The 19,777-nt window shown below is 41.3% G+C and overlaps 1 protein-coding gene across 3 annotated transcripts in view; it reads right to left on the minus strand.

Annotated features, from left to right (window-relative positions):
• The window catches only part of STRN (striatin), an 85,218-nt gene that overhangs the window by 16,366 nt on the left and 49,075 nt on the right, over positions 1-19,777 (minus strand). Inside the window, exons 7-12 of one of the 3 annotated variants that reach the window (XM_066595933.1) lie at positions 17,842-17,977; positions 11,521-11,631; positions 4,358-4,444; positions 3,842-3,985; positions 1,265-1,401; positions 844-1,019 (exon numbers count right to left, since the gene is read on the minus strand). In XM_066595933.1, coding sequence (XP_066452030.1) covers positions 844-1,019; positions 1,265-1,401; positions 3,842-3,985; positions 4,358-4,444; positions 11,521-11,631; positions 17,842-17,977 — 791 coding nt within the window. The remainder of the gene's footprint in view (positions 1-843; positions 1,020-1,264; positions 1,402-3,841; positions 3,986-4,357; positions 4,445-11,520; positions 11,632-17,841; positions 17,978-19,777) is intronic. The other 2 variants (XM_066595934.1, XM_066595935.1) reach the window with 2 other exon arrangements.

A 19,777-nucleotide genomic window follows, 5' to 3' on the forward strand; every position in this document is an offset into this window, starting at 1 on the left:
CCCGGAGTTAACCCCCGTACATGCTGAAATCTATATGCTTAGGTCATTCCCCTCTGATGTAATCTGAGAGGGCCGACGGGTTGCCATGCCAACGGGATGCTAGATACAGGCATCCTGCTTTGCCATTGCCTACGATCGCTATAACAAGTGATAAGGCATTGCAGTATAGAAGTCCTGCAATAAGGCATGCGGTAAGGCATTGCAGTATAGAAGTCCTGCAATGCCTTACCATAGCTGGTATGGATCAGGTTAAAAAAAAAAATGTCAAAAAACACAAAAACAAAACAAAATAGTGTAAAAAGGAAAAACAAACACACCTGCCCTTTTATTGTGCAAAAGTGGAAAAATCTAAAAAAAAATTACAATAGTTGTGGTATCATTCTAATCATATTGACTTGCAGAAAAAATGTATTGTGTCATTCATGCTCTTTGACGCTGTTAAAAAAAAATAAAAACAATGGCAGAATTGATGTAATACCTGCTCTTACAAAAAAAAAAACCCAAAAAACCAAAACAATATGCACCCAAAAATGGTACCAATAAAAAATAGTTTACCATGCAAAAAACAAGCCCTTATACAGCCGTGTCGATGGAAAAAAAAAAAAAAGTTATGTCTCTTGAAAAGTGGAAATTAACATACCCCCCAAAAATCGTTGGGTCCTTAAGCCCAAAATAGGCCATGTCCTTAATGCGTTTAGGGAGGGGGCGGCATTCACCGATCCTCCCTGCTAACATGATCACATCTGGAAGACGCGTGTTGGGTAACAGAAGTTATTTGTGGAAAAGTCAACATCTATGTTTAAGAAGAGCTATAAATTCTATCTAAACCAATGAAAGCCATACTTTTTTGCAGGGGCAGTTTTTTGCAGGTTCCACATCTTTAATGTATGATCTTCTGATGCTGTTATAAGGACTGGCTCTGTTGGGTGGAATGCAAGTCCCCGAATTCCATCAAAGTGACTTCTAAGAGTAAACTTCGGATTCCATGTTTTTCTAAGAGCATCCTTGTTGTTTGCAATCTGTGTAGAAAATGTAAAGTAGTCAAACGTACATTACACACAAGCCAAAAAAAACAAAAAAACGTTTTGGCGCGGGACAACCCCTTTAAGTAGAGATGGACTGTGCAACTTAAACATATCTTTATAAAGTGTATTGTACTCAATATTTATTTGCATGGGGTAAGAATGGAAGTGAAAGGAGGAACCCTTGAAGTCCACGTGAATATTTCAGAAAGAAAGTTCCCATCTTGAACCCCAATACTTACATCATACGTCAAAGAGTCCGCCTCATTAGCCACTGTGAGTCCTGCCAATTCTCCTAATCCTAGTTCATTCTCTAATGCTTCATCTGCTCCCATGATAAAAGACTTTCCGGATGATGGTGGAAACGTTAATGCTTCGACTGCAGGAAACACAATTTAAATAACATTTATATACTTATATTAATTAATAGGAAACAAGACCATTCGGTGACTTTGCCTGTGACACAGACCACGCTGCCAAAGACTGTAGTGCAACCTTGCAACGTCACAAAGAAATGGAAGTCAATGCAATTGTGTTGCAGGCAGCAAGTTACTGTGACCTGAAAGTCCCAAAACAAAGTTTACAGCCTATGTTGCAGTCAAATTCACCGGGTACCTAAAACCTAAATGCCTCCCTTCCCCCCTCAAATACGATGTAAAGGGATCAGGACATGCAATATATACTATGTTACAAAATTGACCCTTTTTTCTTTCTTAAAACTCATTTTACCTTTTCGTTTCATGCAAATCTAGGACAGCCTTTAAAACATCAATTTCTAACACATAAACAGGTGAACAATTGTCAAGGTGAACAGAGAGTGATGGGAGCGGCATAATATGGCTGACAGGAAGGAAATGTCAAATGGCCATTTCCTGTGTCAGAAAAGGAGGGAGAAGTGTTGGAGCTTGCAAGAGAGATTGCACAGTTCCTGCACGCTCCGCAGCAAGATACAAATCTCCACTGCCGGGAGGAACACCTCAATTCTAGTACTTGTTCACTCCTAAATCATATCTTCTGTACACGAGGACGGGGTCACGGATACAAGATGCTCACGTTGTACGCTTGTATTTTCCAGCAGGCTGTCAATGTAATAAGATGCTTGTCACAATCTGCAACGTCTTAAGACATTAACAGGTTCCGTATGAGCAAACGCTCCTATAGGTGTCTTTTTTCAAACAGCTTGACAAAGATGCTATAATATAGTGACAGTCACAACAAAATGTGACAGATGCTTCGTTTAAGATGAGAAGAGAAGGAAAACGTATGGAGGGTCGTTGCTTAGAAACCGGCTTCCTGCAACGTGTGGAGGAGTCCGATGAATCACGAGTGCAGATCTGCCGCAAGCACCAACAGCTCATACCTCCTACTAGTCAACCCATCATGCCTGCAGCCTACGGCATTTTATTAGTAGAAATTACTATTATTGCTGTATGCAGCTGTAGTTAGGGATTCTCATCTGCTAGTTCACTGGAGAGTCAACAAATGGAAGGCCAGAACTTTCTACTCCTCCAGCTTACATGTCTGCAGAGGTCACTTTTACACTCAGCTCTAAAGGGTCCATTCAGACAGGAGAATTTTCAGTCTGTGTGCTATCCGTGTATTGTATCTTAATAGACTTTGCCTACATGCAGAGCAGTGCATGAAACATCCATATATTGTAACCCAGGACATCAGGGTGACCATGCTGCATTCAGGAATGATGAAGGGGGTTCCATTGTTTCTAAAGAAATCAAGCTAAATTTCCAATACAGTGCTGTGTGATTTCAGCTATGAAAATAGGCAATTATTGTTTTCCCATTTATGAAACCTTTAAAGCTTACAAATTCTACCACGTACAGGACAATCCATCCAGTTCTTCCTTTAACAGTGCCACCGGTATAGTTATATGAACTGGCAACCCCACTAACAAACAGGCTGCAGGGCACTTACTGGGATTGTCGCATAAAATTAATTGCACTGCAGCCAATTTGCGGTGAACCTGGTCATCATTGGGATCCGACCACTGGGACCCACACCGAATGGGAGAAGGGGGGTCCAGAGTGTCTACAAGGGAAAGAAGGGATTGTCGCACATGCTGCTCCAATCATGTCAATAGGACTGTCCGATATAGCCAAGCACCTGAACTCTGCTCTCTCCAATAGTCCCACAGAAATAAATGGAGCGGTGGAGCACATGTGACCATAGCTTAATTCAGGAACTCTCCAGACCCCCATTTTCTTCAAACGACAGGGGGTGAGACCCTTTATCAAATGGAAATCTCCTATTCTGTCGATAGGGTAAGAGACATTCATTGTCTTTTTTTATTTCATACTTTTCCCATCCATGGAAGCCCCAAGTTACAGGTAAAAACACCCCTCTGTAGTGACAGCAGTCACTAACAGATGATCTAGGTCTGCTAGGACCGTGAAGCTCTTTTGTGACAGAGGACACCCGACAGTCATGTGATTTCCGGGTTGCATAGTGGAAGTAATACTTCCAGTTTCACTCTTTAGTATATAACACTTGTTGAGTGCTATGTAGCCTGGAGAGAAGGGAGAAGCAGTTAAAAACTGTCTGACAGCTGAGGATCAGACCTGCTCGATTGCAGGAGCTTTAATCCAGCGCCGTACTTCTGCTATCAGCCAATATTAAAGCCCAGGACCAAGCACCGTATATTTATAAGACTTGGCCCTTAAGGGGTTAATATATACTACTCATAATACAGTTCCTCCATAAAATCATTGTGGTGGCTACAAGTGGGAATTTCACTTTAATGTTTCCAGAAATGGCCCTTATGTAATAGTGATGGTCTTGTCCATCTTAATTAGAAGCAAACTAACCTTCATCTGTTCGGTTCACTTCCTGCTCGGTAAGTCTTGAGCTCGCAGGTCTTGAAGACGACACCACCGAGGGCTGTAATGATGGCAGCTCATCAACATCTCGAAGATTCGCCAACATATCCTGAAGCTTAGATCGGTTTGGCCCTAAGCACAGCAAAAAAAAATAAAAATAAAAACAACAACAAGAATAGAAAATATTTAAGAGGCGTATACTACTTAAATCATTAAATCATGAGAACAAGTGTCGCCTCAAAGCCAAGACTCCAGTGGAGCAAAATAATTCTAAGCTTGTGGAGCTTTGAAATTTAAAAAGGAAATAAAATAAAAAAACAAAACAAAAAAAACCCAAAAAAACATGAGATGTTTTCATTCCAAGGCAAAAACTTTTCAGGGAACCAATACAAGCCAAAGTAAATGCAATTCCATGTCATACATAATGAAAAACATTAATGGCAGCCAGTCAGAATGGAGGCATAATTCCATCATCTACGTCCTCGTACCCGGGTTGGCACTTACCTGCACTTTTCTCCAACATGCTCCCACATCCCTGTTTTGATTGTTTTATGTGGGACACAGGCTGAGACATTTCTTCTGAGGTTTTTCCTGTTATAAGTTTAGGGACAAAACGTTCTTTAAGAAACGGAAAGGTCTGACCACTGGTCCAAGACATTTCCTAGATCAACAAATGTGCTTTACTCTACAGGATCTTAGTCATTACTACGGGTACTAAATAAGCCATTTCATCATATTATGTCATTGCTAGCAGAGATTTTGTTTACAGATTTAGGAAATGTGCAAAAAAGGTGAAAAAACACAGTATTACTTGTCTACAACAAGGCCCTGAATGTAAGTACTGGTTGAAGCCTTCTAATGTGCGGAGCCACAGGGGCAGCATATGTAGAAGTCAATCCGAGCTTTCCATCCATTAACTATAAGAATGTGAACAGTCCAGTCACGTAAAGGGGTTTAAAATAGAGATATAAAAGGCTTTTAACGCTGACAAACCAAATACTGACAACTTCTGTATCACAGATCTATAAACCCATAAACTCAGCCAAAGCTCTGGTCACATTAGCATGGGAGGCATACCATGTGTTTACAGCATAGCCAAATTCAGATGGAGCCTACTGATTGCGCTTATTCCTGCCATCAATAATGTGAAAACCCTCAGGTGTAAGCAGAGCCTAAAACATCTAATTATTTCAGTTCATGAAAGGCCGGCTTCACATCTACGTTGGAGCCTGCGACAGTTTTTTTTCCGTCCAAAAGCTGGGTAGCTGAGCAGACCTCATTATAGTCAATGGGTCCATTTGGAGTTGTTCGGCTCCGGACTAGAGACGGAGCCGTTCGTCCGCAGGGATTCCCTTTTCCTGCTCCCTGAACAGAGAAGAAAGGCTGAATCTCAAGTGCAGATATGTAAGCACCGCAAAATAATTAGACCTAGGCAGACACAGGAAATCTCACAAACAAGACAATATAAGGAGCAATTATCCCAACAGATTGTTACCTTGTATCCCCCACCCCAGTGAACACACAGCCGCCCAAAGGACAACTTGTATTAAACACTGCTATTAAACACTTTTAAACCCCTTTAAAAGCACTAGGGCGGGCCCATTCCTCACACTCCATGACCACAGTCCTGGTTAGAGCAAATTGACATCTTGAGGGGAATACCTAGTCAACCAGGTAACACCAAACTGCACAGAAAAGTCTGTATGCCGCCAGCTACCCTGAGTAAGAACTACTGGTGCAGCCAGACGCCCACAACCAGCTCATTAGTATGGATTCACATGTGGTGTCATTTTATACCGTGAACAAATTTACCAGAAATCCATGTCTTCCATGTGTGTTAAGGCCATTTCACATGGGGCGATCTGTCGGACACACACACGACAGTAGTCCCAGCGCTTTTATACAGGAATGATCGTGGCTAGTGAATGAAGGCAGATCAGCCGGGGAGCATTCCAGCCTCTCCGCCTCCATTCACAGTAAGCAGGCAGTCATTCATAAGGGAACTGCTGCCTGTTTAGACGGGCCGATTCAGTCAGCCAGTTTTTTTAAAGCAGAAACTGAACGAACGAGAAGCGAAAGAAGTCTCATCCGTCGCTCAGGTGGGGCGTTTACATTGAATGATACTCAGTAGCTGGATCACAGCAATCGGAACAATTTATCTGCCCATGTAAAACGGCCCTTAGTTCTAGAATTCACCCTTCAAAAGTCAGCAGCAACTCCACAGCGATATTGGACTACGGCACAACTTTAGGCCACCTGTGAATCCACCCTAAAGGAAACTGCCACAGGAAAGGAGATCTTACCTAGGTGGATAAAGCTAGTACACGGTTCAGCTGTAGAGAAGTGTCCGATAATGAACTTTTAAAGCCTAAATAACACATTACACCAGCTCTATAGGGATGTGATAGGCACCTTATACCCTTATGTTCACCAGCAGCCAAATACATTTTAGAAAAAGTTTATATTTGTTCGCCAACAACCTGCACTTAAACTACAATGGTAATTTTCTGAGAGAGATATGGAAATCATTAACTTTTGTCATTTAGCTCAATGGCCCTTAACACACAAATGTTAACTCACTTTTGTTGGCAACTTTCATAGGAACTATCTGCTAAATAACCCCCAAACTGCAGCACAAGACTGAAAAGCACCCGTCAACCTCAAATTTGAATTACATGATTACCAAGAAATCTGAAGTGTGCAATAAACTTTATGCATACTGTTGCTTTTTACAGTCATCCTTGACAACTCTTGAAGAAAAGTTGGCAATAAATGCCATTAAATGATAATGGAGTAAAAACCCATGGGGTGCATTTGTGATATTAAGCCAAGTACTTGTGTAATCACACCTGGACAGATAGCCTTCCTGATCAGTCACTGAAAAGGTCTGCATCATTTAATTAACAAAGATATGACTTATTAAATAACTTTCAAAAGAGAAACAGGCGATGCGGTCATGGGACAAAGACTCACCGCTCAGGGAGCCCGTATCTTAAACTGCTGAAAAGTCATTTCAGGAATAAGTTTTGTTATTTTAACCTCCATTTTTAAAAAACTTAAAAAGGTATTCTGTCACCAAGTTCTTGCTGCCTGACCCCCAATCAGCGTGAGTCCAGGACATGTACACATAGTGCCCCCGTGTAGGTTGTACAATGGTTGTGCAATGCTGTGAGGTTTCAGTATAAGCACACTTTGAAGTTAGACTCAGCTGAGTTTCGAGTCAGGGAGGTGGGCCATGTGGGGCTTCTCCCCACCTACAGCATGCAGACTGACAGCTCTCTCCCCTTTCGTGTATAGGGAGAGAGCTGTCAGTCTGCAGAGGCTGATGCGGTCCACCTCCGTGACTCAGAGCTTAGCCGAGTCAAACTTCAACGTGTGCTTATACTGAAACACTGCAGCGTTGCAGAATCCAACATACAGAAGATAATGAGCTTACCAGTCCCAGGTTCATGCTGCCTGCGGTTCAGGAAGCATGACTCTGGTGACAGAATCCCTTTAAAGGGTATCATGTATGTAATCTTGCCATTTTCTACTCATCCACTATCCAATGCTGTAAGCAATCATTTGCATCAACCATTTCAGAAGAACGGTATGCAGAGAATACAGAAATGTATTTAAAAAAAGTTGAAAGATTAAAATAAATAAAAAAAAAAAAAGAAAAAGCTTAGTAATACTAGCAAATGGCATAACTAGCGCACTTTATCACACTTTGCCAGAGTGAACAGTGCAAACACATTTTTATACCGCTAACTGATCAGTATTTCTTCAGCCAACTTCTCCATAATTTTACCCTACATCTATAAAGCTGTATGCCATAAAAGTATGCAGATATTCACCAATCAGTTATACTAAATGTCAAATAAGGTGCAGGTCCCTCATGCTGCCAAAACGGCTCTGACCTGTCAGGGCGTAGAGTTCACAAGACCTCTGAAGGTGTCCTATGGGATCTGCCAAAAAGCAGTTAGCAGCAAATCCTTTAACTCCGGGAGGTTACGTGATGCCAAGGACCTGACTAGTTTTTTTAAGCACATCCCACAATTACTCTACAGAGTTGAGATCTGGGAAATTTGGAGGCCAAGTCAACACCTTGAAACTTATCATTTTCCTTAATTACTGAATAACTGTAGCAGTGTGGCGGGGGGCATTATACTGCTGAAAGAGGCCACTGCCGCTATGGATTAGCATCGCCATGTAGGGAGGTACTTTGACATGTGCCATCTATATTCTTGCAGACCAAAGTAACATCCATACAGATGGCAGGACTCAGGATTTCTCAGCTGAGCACTGGCTACAGCATCAGACTGCCTCCACAGGCCATCCTGCCATTTCTTACCCAGGTAGCAACGCATACACGTCCAGCTACCCAGATATAGATGAAAAAGTGACTCATCTGACCAATTCACCTTCAACCATTGCTCCAGAATTCATTTCTGATGTTCATTGTAGGCATTTATAGGGTGTTATGCCAGGTTAAATAAACATAGCTGTTTTCTTCCAAACACAACGCCACCCTTGTCCGTGGGTGGTGTCTGGTAATTCAGCTTAGCTCCCATTCAACCAATGTTGATGAGCTGCAATACCATACATGATCTTATGGACAAGGGTGGTGCTGCTTTTGGAAGAAAGCTTTTCTAACACTGGACAGACCCTTTAAGGTGGTAGGGTACTCAAGATGACCCCAGTCTGACCAGTCTTCAGCTATGAAGCCCCATATACAATAAGCTATGATGTAGTGTGTGTTCTCACACCATCTCACTGTCAGCATTAACTTTTTCATCAATCTGTGTTACAGTCCTCTCTTCTGAAGGACCAGAGCAGGCAGGCTCTCCTTCACTCCCCACGAGCATAAAAGTGAGCCTTGGGAGTTGCTGGTTCACCCATTTTCCTTCCATTCACCACGTTTGGCAACTACTAATCACTGCATACATGGACCATCCCACAAGACCTGTCACTTTGGAGATGCTCTGATCTGGTCGTTGGCCATCACAGTTTGACCCTTGTCAAAGTTGCTTAGATCCTAACACTCAATTTTTTTTCTGCATCCAAAACAACTTCAAAAACAGAGTGTTGACTTGCAGCCTAATACATACCACCCCCTATCACAAGATCGCATGCTATTCACTTATCAGTGGTTGTAGTATTATAGCTGATCAGTGCATACTGAAACGTGTCTGGTGATAATGCAGTCAAGGTCAGGCATACAACTGTGTAAGCATACAAGTTGCATAGGTTTGCATCTCTTGACAGTGTGTTTCTTGAGTACATCCACTGTACGGCCAGAACAATTTTGGAAAACTACGCATATACATTTTAGCAATTTGCAAGTTAACCAGCTGAACAAGCCCGCTTTATGTTCTGTACTTTGCATGTAAAACTAGTATTACTGACACAGGACTTTCTCTAGCACTTCAAATAGTCAGCAATGATGAATTATTCTCAGAGTGTAGATCAGATGAAAGATCCCTTACTCCTTACTAGCTGAAGTCTACATGTCAATTTACTAGCTACTGGCATATACTACCTGTACAGGAGACATTAGCAAAAGAGGTTTACAGGTAAAATTCAAAGTACTGTACAAAAACGTACACTCTGCAATATTATGATGCAATGTAATGCTTGGGACTGGATGATCATACAGATTGACTGGCATGGTCAACTGGTCTCTGCGCAGCATGAGGACTGCAATGATCTTAAAACATAATGCATATTCAATGCACAATGCAAAATTCACTTGTCTTTTCCCGGGCAGAAAGAGCTCCATGACTTTTATACCAATCACTAAAAATTCTTATTCCAGCATCAGTGTGTGCACAAATACATTAGTGAATGTAAAGTGAACCTTATACGTCAGTTCGAAATCAAAAGTCTACATTAAACATTGTGGTTGACAGATTAGGACAGAGGTGCCATTGCCAATTTATAAATGAGAGCGTTCAATATTAAGAGCAAACAAGGATCACAAGGGTTATGTTTTAAAAGGTATCAAGAATTGTTTGCTTTGTACACTTAATGGAACACAAGTATGCGGCTTTTAAAGTGAAACCAAACTCAAATCGTAGACCCTATCCTCAACCTTAGAAGACGTAGTGAGGCACAGAGTGGCGTCTCCACTAGTCAAGCACCTACCTGTGACATGGAGAGACCAAATCAACTTATTCAGCATCGCTTTCAGGTAATTCTTTTTTATTTATTACCCCCCCACCAAGCTGGTAAAATGACACCACCGAGGTCATTTTACCGACCTCAGAAGGATGGAAGGCCGAGTCGACCTTGAGCCGGCTACCTGAACCAGCGGGGATTGAACTTGCAAGCTTCAGATCGTGAGCGAGAGTTTATACTCTCCGCCACACGAGGCTTTCTCTAATGAACGATTTTGCTTCATATGTACTTATTTCCTCAAAAACCAGGTTCCCCAATATAGAAAGACAAGCAAGCTGACACTCACCTCTTCTGGCTCCCCACATCTCCAGCGCCAAGAGCTCTGGGTCTTCCCAGTTTACGGGAGGTCACAGGCGGCCAATCACATACCTTAGCGCTTGCATGCTGAAGTCTGCGATTGGCTGCAGCACCACGACACGCCTCATGCACAGGCTGACTATACCCTATAAACAAAGCCGGACACAGAGGACTGAGCGGCAGCGCAGCAAATGGGAGGAGCCAAGAGAAGAAAGTGCAAGCTTGCTTGTTATTTTCACCATTTTTAAATGTGTCTTGGACAATCCATTTAAAATTAAACAAGGAGCTTCTGATGGGGCATAAAAAGCAACTGTCTAGCGAATGGGCTATGGCAACATAAGATCTTAAGGCACTTTAAACGGTTTTAGCCATTTGCCACTTTTAGATGTCACATTCTAAATTTCATCTATGTGCACGGATTTCCTGGCAATCCTCCTGCAGCCTCTAGGCCCAACTGTTAAACCCGCAAAATGCAACTGCTAGAAGTTTACTATGATTTCACTTCTACAAAGAAAAAAAAAAAATCTAAAAAGATATTTGCTTTAATGTCTTGATTAGTCCCAAAAACAAATATGAGAAGAGAAAAAAAAGTATATCAGTAATGCATATGATGTATCCCAAAAAGTTGTCCACAGTTATAGCGCATAACAATGTTCAATAGCAGAAAGGTCCTGAATGAGACTGAACAAATTTTGCTTCCATGGCACTTTTCAAGAGTCTTTAAAAAGTTTGTTGCTGTCCAGTTTGCAGGTCATGAAACCAGCGGTGCTGGCTGATGGCCGGACATATTGCCGTGCATGAGAACTGCTGCAGGGACATTGGCCACTTTGTATTCAGGAGCAGTATGGGCTTGGAGAGCAGACCTCGCCAATCACATTGTTAGGGCATATCAGTAGGTAATGCCATAACTTTATCATGGGAATATGCCTTCAGAGAAAACTGAGTTTAGTTCCACTTTAAAGCAACAGATATCACACACCAAGCACGATAACCATATTACTTCTATAGAGGGTCTCACTTGTCTAAAAGATGACAGAGCTCTAATGCCCGTTAAAAGGTGAACAGCAGGAAAAAGAGGAGGAGCAGCAAAGTAAAAAGAGTAAGTGGTTCAGGAAAACATTGAAAGAAAAATGAAAAAATAGCTTTGTAAGGAAGGGAGGATATGAGAGAGGTGGGATTGATGATTTGGAAGTGCAATGTTTTCCACTTACTCTTCACCCCTTTTTTCCCCTTGCGCTCCTTTTTGTATTGCTCCTTGAGTTTGGTTATTACTCCCTGATCGATATTCCAGGACTCCGGTATGGGACACTGGTCTTCCTTTTCTAAATAGTGAAAGAAATCAAACACATTCCTCTTCAATAAAAGTGGTTTAAACCAATAACGGAATGAAGGAGACGCCTGCATATTTTTTTTCTTTCTTTTTTGCCAAGAAGGGGCAAGCACTAGTCACATGAACACAAACATTATATATGTACTTTCCCCAGGTTTCTACACGATTTTAATGCTTGTCAACTTTAAAAAAGTCAAAACTACAGCAAAAAGCAACAATACAGAAAAAAGGTATAAACGTATATTCTGACTTCAGGTAATCTTAGGAAGCCTTAATGAAGACAGCTAGTAGTCAGCACCATGGGAATTTAGCTGATGGGACGACTGTCAGCTAAACGACTGCTGACTAGTTGCTTCTCGCTCTGCGCGTCACATTTACATGAAGCGCTGAGCGGGAAGAGTTTACGCGCAGCGAGAAGTCAGCGAACCAGCGATGCTTTGTATTGTGGTTGAAAGTGAGCGACAAATGAAAAGAAAACGAATGCTAAACTATGCCTGCGCATTTAGACTTGACAATTACACTGGCCAACAAACTTTTTGTCCAAGTTTGTTTCAGGTGAACTAAATAGTTTGTGTGCCGATTACAAATCTGTTCTCAGTTTGTTTGTAGCACAACTAGTTTTTGTGATGAGATCTATTGTTTCAGTATTGGTTGTAATATGAGTATTATGTAATCAATATTATTTCTCATTTCAGATTGGATTTCCCTTGTCATAAGTTTGTTGGCATGCCTAGAAAATGCAAAAATCAGCCAGACATGTTTTGCCATTTCTGTGCTTCATTTACAGGTTCAGGGCAGCGGCGTAAAATTACTGCACATCTTTCAAAAATGGACAAATTGTACTTGGGGTGTGACCTAGGTGATCAGGATAAATCATGGGGTCCACACATTTGCTCAGTATGTTCCATTGGATTGCGTGATTGGCTTCATGGGCGCAGGGCTTCACTTCCATTTGCAACACTTATGATATGGAGGGAGCCAAAGCATCATAAGGATCGCTACTTCTGCAGCATTACTACAATTGGCTTTTAGGGGAAAAAAAAACAGGCATAAAATCATTTATCCAAATTAGACGAGTTCCTCATGATGCCTCACTACCAATTCCAGTACCTCCAGTGAATGGATAGGATTCCATTGAGGAAGAAACTGAATTTGATATGCATGCCCCTACTGGTGAAGATCCTGCAGATTAAGACTTAAAGTCTGATGTTGAAGAGTCAGAAAACATTTAAATGCTCATTTACATGCAACAATTATTGCTCAAAATGTGTTAAAACAATGGCACATGAGCGATAATCGTTGCGTGTAAATGCTACCATCATGTACTTTTCATCTTAACAATGATTTTTAGTCGATTTTTTAAAAACCATTGTTCAGACCGCAGGTTGTTCTCTCCACAGGAGCTAGAGAGAACATGGTTTTCTCTTAGCAGCCTATGCCAGAACAATAGAGCTAATTGCAGAGCTCAGACCACCTGTTTAGTTATGAAACAGCTCCAGGAGGCTCATTTGCATGCAAATGAAGCAGATAAAGTACTAATGGGCATTAGTGTCCATTAGTACTTTATGCAAAACGATCGCTAAAACGTTCAATCGTTTGAAATGGGCCTTTACCCAGGAAGAGCTGAGTGATTTGATTAAGGACTTATCTCTCTCAAAAGATAAGGCCCAGCTTTTGGCATAAAGACTTACCTTTTTTTTTTTTTTTACTCTTGATGGCCCATTGTGTTATTGCCACGATATTATTGGACTTCAGAGAAATTTCCAAAGATCAGTGTAGCAAAATTGAAGGAAGGCATTTTTGTCAGTACCCAAATTTGAGAGGTTTTGATATAAAATTCAAAATATAGGTGGGTTTTTGAAAACTTTCTGGGAAATGTTACGTCTTGTGTTAATGAAGCTGGTGCTCAAAAAGTCACTCTATGCATTTCAGAAAATGGGATGTCCTAGGTCATTGAAAAGGCATTTTTTGCATCCCACCTCAACTTTTTTCGCCAAAACCTTTGGAGCAGTGAGTGATGAGCAAGGCGAGTGGTTTCACCAAGGTATTCAAACAGATAGAAAATTGCTACCAAGGATTCAGGAATGAAAGCATGATGTAGATGTGTAGGTTACTGCCGGATGTTGAATCGTGAGGATTCAGAAAAATCATAAAATCGCATCGATTTTAATGTTTTGTTTGGTAAAAAGTATAATCTGAATTAAAATTGACTGAATTGATAAGTGTGCAGGATGCTACTTTAGGTGCATTATGGAATATTCTGAAATTTACATAAAATCCCTAAAAATCATAGATTGTCATATTTCAAAAGCTGAATGTGATAGAAGAAAACAAAGCATATTTGCAATCAGCATGAAAGTTTGGTCCAGAGAAATGTATTTTTGTTTATGATGACAAAAAAAAAAAAAGTTTTATTTTGTTGACCAGCGTTATCGTGCATTTCTGTTAGTTTGAAAGAATTCTGCACAATAATTGTTCCGTGTAAACAGCCTTTTACCGCTAGACAAAGGTGACTACACTGAATCTGATTGGGTGTGGCTAGATTCAGCCCGATGACCTTTGTACACCACTGTGGTCACATACACTAATGCGCCGGAATGTTGCCATTAAGCCCTAGCCAAAAAACTCAATATGGTAGATTTAAGAAAAGTAATGGAAAGAAAAGTGTCTGTTCTGCCTGTTCTTCAGAGAACTTACAGCACAATTGGTTCCTATAAATAGTTTATTTATCTCACTAAGATTTTAACATTTTTCTAACCAGCTAATAAAAAAAAAAAATCTAGTTATACAACAAAGAGCACTAAAAACAAACATTAAAAACGAAACTAAAATGGAAAACTAAATGTTAAAATAGACGTTTGGCGCTAATGGAAAACTAGACTAATGTGTGAAATGGGTATTAAAAGCAGCGCTTACATTTGTACAATATGAAGCCAGATCCTTACACTGAAAAAGTGTCACTTGAAAAAAAAATTGAGTTCAAGTAATCAATGTGGCATTCTTGTAGTCTTAACTTGTAAAATATGACTGCAAATGTGGACAATAAGAACCTAAGTTCAATTGACAAGTTTCTTTTGTATTTCTTTATTCCAAGGATACTGTAGTATTAAAGGGGTTATCCAGTTGTAAACTGCTAATAGGACCATCCCTAGGATATGGCAAGCAATAGTCAATTAGTGGGTGTCCGGTGTCCACTGTCCGAGTCCTCTGCACTCTGGGTAGGTGCGCTTGTGCATTGAGTATATTTCTGCAGAAAGCAGACAGCTCTGTTCCCACTCCAGTGGCCAGACTTTGTATTACAGGCAAAATACCAATTTACTTCAATGAAAACATTGCCTGTAACATCAAGCCAGGCCACTGCAGTGAGAAGGAAGTTGCAGCTTCATGCAGAAATCAGCTACATGTAGGAAAACACCAGCCCAGCAAACAGACGATTGACAGCTCGCTAGGTGGGTAGACCTTTGTTGTTAGCAGTTTAGTTGTTCATGACCCTCGGCAACCCTAAAGGCAAGCTCACTCCATGTTTTTCGGTTTTGAGCTGCTTCTTTGAGTTGTGCAATATCCATACCAGTATGAGCTTTGACAGAATCAGCCATCGTGTTCGGCTAAGTCTTCTTTCTCCACCGATCTGTCCAAGCATTCTATTTTTTTTCTAGCGACTCTGCTGGCTTTACATGGCCAAAATACGTGAGTCTGAGCCTGGTCATCCTGCCCTTCAGTGATATACCGAGTCTTATATGATTCAGGACTTCTGTTTGTTGCTTTCGCCGTCCATGGTATACGCAGCAGCTTTTGGCCACTCACCACGTTAGTGAATACAGTAGGGGCCACGGCTCCCCTGCCAGTATTCACTCAGCTGCACTCATCCCGGTGCACACTGACGTCAGTGTGCAGCCGGGATCCTCCTCCCATCTCCCGACGTCTCCTCTTAGTTTTCGCGAGAACAGGTGAGGAGGCCTCTGGCAGCTCACTGACGTCACAGCGTGCACCTGGGATCAGCTGCAGCAGAGGGTAAGTATATAGGTCTCAAGAGGTCCCCATTACCACTGGGGGCCGCTGTGGGAGGTCCCCATTACCACTGGGGGCCACTATGGGAGGGGGGGGGGGGGGAGGGGGGGTCACTATTACCGCTAGGCAGAGCTGTTTCAAAATAGGTAGCATGCAGATTTTGACTGCTCTTTGGATGCAGAAATGCTGTAAAATTTGCCACAGAAATTTCCGCTGAGGGCATTCTGCAGCATTTCCGCATCCAAAAAGAAGTCAAAATCTGCACCCTGTCTACTTTGAAAGAACCATGTCCTTTTTAGTACAACGATAAAAATCATACGTCGTGATAAGCCCCGCCCCCTGAAGTGTTGGCACTTTGCAATAAATAAGTGGGTTTTTGGTTGCAGTTTGGGCACTCAGTCTCTAAAAGGTTCGCCCTCACTGGACTAGAGTGATAATTCTGCAGTTGCAGAGTTGAAAACCATGTGCTGTATATTTATTTTGTACAAATGAAGTTATGTAACCTGGGACTCGTGCATTACTGTTCTACCACCGCTGACCGTGCTCCTGAGTTAATGCTGTCACTTAGTGAAATCCTTTCAGCCATCGATGCATGCAGAGAAGGTGTACATTAACATTACAACATTACTAGACTCACTCATACTTCTGCAGTTAGATGGTCATCTACTATAGAGTATTTGTTCTGTGACGTACTAGAGTCTAAAGGTAACCCATACATCAATGAATGTCGCCAGAACCCAGCACTTTCAGAAGACCTGGCCAACCATGGCATTGGAGGAACGGAGAGGCTAGTGATGTGGGGTCCAGGAAAAATGAATCCGAAAATTCAGAAACTCTAAATTGAAGGCAAAAAAGTAATACATTTTGTATTATCGGAAATCTACTTTGGGCATGGCTGTCAGTGTAGACTCACTATTGGAAAATATATACTGTCAGGGACTGCATAAACAGCAATACCCTAAATAAATATCCATTAGGGCTTATTTACATGGGCGTATGTGTGCGGCACCCCATAAACTCAAGCGCAAGACGTATCACACAGTGCTTAAACACCAGTCCATGTGCCTTCCGATCAGCACAGCCTATGCACACTGCATGTCCTATTCTGGTCTCTGAAAACTGGAGAATAGGGCATACAGAGATTGGTCATGTGAAAAAAAGAAAGAAAAAAAACCCCAAAACAAGTGAATAGCATCTGAGGCTATTATGTGGACATGTGCTAATATTGGAAAACACAGAGCACACGGCCTGATTATACGCATGTGTGAATAAACCTTAAGAATACGTTTTTTTTCTATTAATAGGAGTGTATTTATAGTGGAGAAGTAGCATGAAGGCTGAGGGTGGGGGAGTAGGAGTCATTTAAAACATTTTACAGGCAGAATTTTTTTTATATATATATATATATATACATAAACAAAAGTGGTAAAATTTAGGCCTAAATTTTTTTTTTTTAAAGTAATGATTTCATTTGGGAGCAGGGGCATGTAAAAGGTTAACTTCTCTAATCACATCTCAAAGAGGGAAAAAGAAGGCTCTAAAAACAAAGCCTATATTATAGACTATTACTAATGTTTGCATGTAAACTCTCTACAATGGGGGACATCACATAAGCGTACAAATGTTGCTTACATCAGGAAAAGGGTGGCAGGGGCAAGATAGTGGTGGGGACATAATTTCATAAATTACTGATTGGTGGCAGTGTATCGATAAATCCAGCCCATTACCTTTACTTTTTTGCAGTGCATTACTAATGTTAGATAAAAAGTTTAGCATCTAAAAAAGCATCTATAAAACCCAACAAAGAAAGGTGTCTGACTTCAGTCTTCAATGGAAAGGATTGACGAGACAACAGGTAGCAGAAAGGCCAACCAGCAGAAAGTTTAATTTTCTGCACACTAAAAATGGAGCATACAAACCAAAAAGAGAGTGGAGGTTACGGACTACATTTAATACAAAATATAATGCAAGAAAAAAATTGAACATTTTCAATATGGGAGCTGCGCCTGCAATTACAAATTCCAGCAACTCCACAGGGGTGGGAGCAGCGGCTTCCACTCCGACCCCGGTGTATCCTGGCTGTGACAGCGGGTGCTACCCGGAAAACCCTTCTAAAGAAAGAAATAAAGTGACATACAGAGAAGTGCTATTACACTATACTACAAGCACATGTGAGAAAAATACACAACCTTACCCCATTCAGTGCCATCACCGGCACTCCTGGATTCTCCACCATCAGTATCATCTGACACCAAGAAGTCAAACTCTTTTAAAGCCTCCTCGGTGTCCCTGTCTTCATTGGGATCAGGTATAATTCGTCTTCTCACAATCTTTACATTGAAGAAAGAAAATGGTGCATACAGGAAGGTTAATGCAGGCTAACAAGTATCAGGTGTCCAGTAAAAAATTTCATTTAAAGAACACATCGGAGTTCATGCATAAAAATGTGAAAAATGTTAACAATATAAAAAATATGACCATGTTAAAATATAGGGCACAGCTAAATTTGTCTTATTCACACCGCATCTCTCCCCAGCGCCAAACATACAGTTTTGGATACAGCTGGTTATATTGTGCAAGAATAGGAAAATATGGCGCAAACCTAAGAGTAAAACAGGTCGTTTCCAGCTTATTCTGTAACATGACGGCAGCACAATATAGGCAGAAAACATCTTGAATTTTATTTTAATATCATGTGCAACAATCATGGATGAAAAGGACTAGGGCTAAAGGGCTTTTCAGTCATGCAGTGCTCCTGCCTGGTGGATGCTGACCCCTGTGAGGATCATCAGAGCAAAAGTTGTCAAAAAGTGCAGCGCATTTCAGTCACGTAAAAAATAAAAACATGCAGCATTCTTTACTTTTCTGCGCACCAGATGTCCCCATAGAGGTCAATGGAAAGTGCTCAAATGTGCACACAATGCGCAAGATGTGTAATGTGCTGCATAATTCTGCTGGAAAAATAAAAAGTTGTGCGTCTTGTTTGCCGCGCAGAAATGAACATGCCCCGTAGGTGGAAAAAGTACAGAAAAACATGCAGATGTGTAAAAAGCATCACTAATTCTGCAAAAACACAGCGCTGAGGCACGCGCAAATAAATGCATGCACTTGTGTGGATGATATCCCTGCATAGTTCATGTTTAACACGTTTCATGGAAGAAAAGTGCATTTCTAGACTGCCGGTTCTGATTGGTCATGGGGGCATGCAGACATAGTAGCTCTAAAATGGAGGTATAAAAAGTAGTAAATATATTGGACAATGAATGCTTAAAGGGGTTGTCCCGCGAAAGCAAGTGGGGTTCAGCACTTCTGTATGGCCATATTAATGCACTTTGTAATGGAAAAAAAAAAAACGTTTCGGCGCGGGACAACCCCTTTAAGTTGTGTAGCAGGCCTAATAGTGGTCAACCCCTTTAATTAGGGTAAGCAGAAGGTGAAAAATTTCCAATTTTTTTGTATTCATATATGCACCCATTCACATGGGTGAATTTTTGTTTCAGAATCCATGCTGTGTCTCCCCACTGCAGATCCACAGCAAATACAGCATGCTATAGTAAATAGATTCTTCCTACACAAGAGCGGAAATCAATTGCAGTTTTCACTGGCGGAGGGAAAAAAAAATAAATCGCAGCATGCTTTATTTTTGCACAGATTCTACGCAGACGGCTTTCATTGAAGTCAATGGAAGCCATCTGACCTGCAGCCCCAAACACAATTAACATTGCAGACAGATTGTGAATTACACATCATTCCCTAGCGACGGAGCAGGGTAAGAAAAAAAAAATTTTGAAGATAAAAAAATCTGTACGCCGCACGTCCGATGGCGACCTGCAGTACAGATTAAAAACAGCAATGACAGTATGCTCGGACGGACGACGCTGCTGTCAGGGTTGGATTCAGCTGGCGTTTGCAGGCAGCTTTAAGAAGAGGACTTGTCATGTCCTGCTGACTCCAAACCCAAAGCTATACAGCTGGCCGATATGAGAATCTTACAAGTCCTCATTAATGTGATGCAGGTAATGCAAAGTAAAAGTCATCTGACCTACAAGCACCTTCTTCATGCTTCCATTTATGGTACTATTAGCTAAAAGTGACCCTTTAGTTGACGTTTCATTTCTAATGAGCAGAAT

The sequence above is a fragment of the Eleutherodactylus coqui genome, chromosome 3 (genome assembly GCF_035609145.1).
Source record: "Eleutherodactylus coqui strain aEleCoq1 chromosome 3, aEleCoq1.hap1, whole genome shotgun sequence".
NCBI classification, from domain to species: domain Eukaryota; kingdom Metazoa; phylum Chordata; class Amphibia; order Anura; family Eleutherodactylidae; genus Eleutherodactylus; species Eleutherodactylus coqui.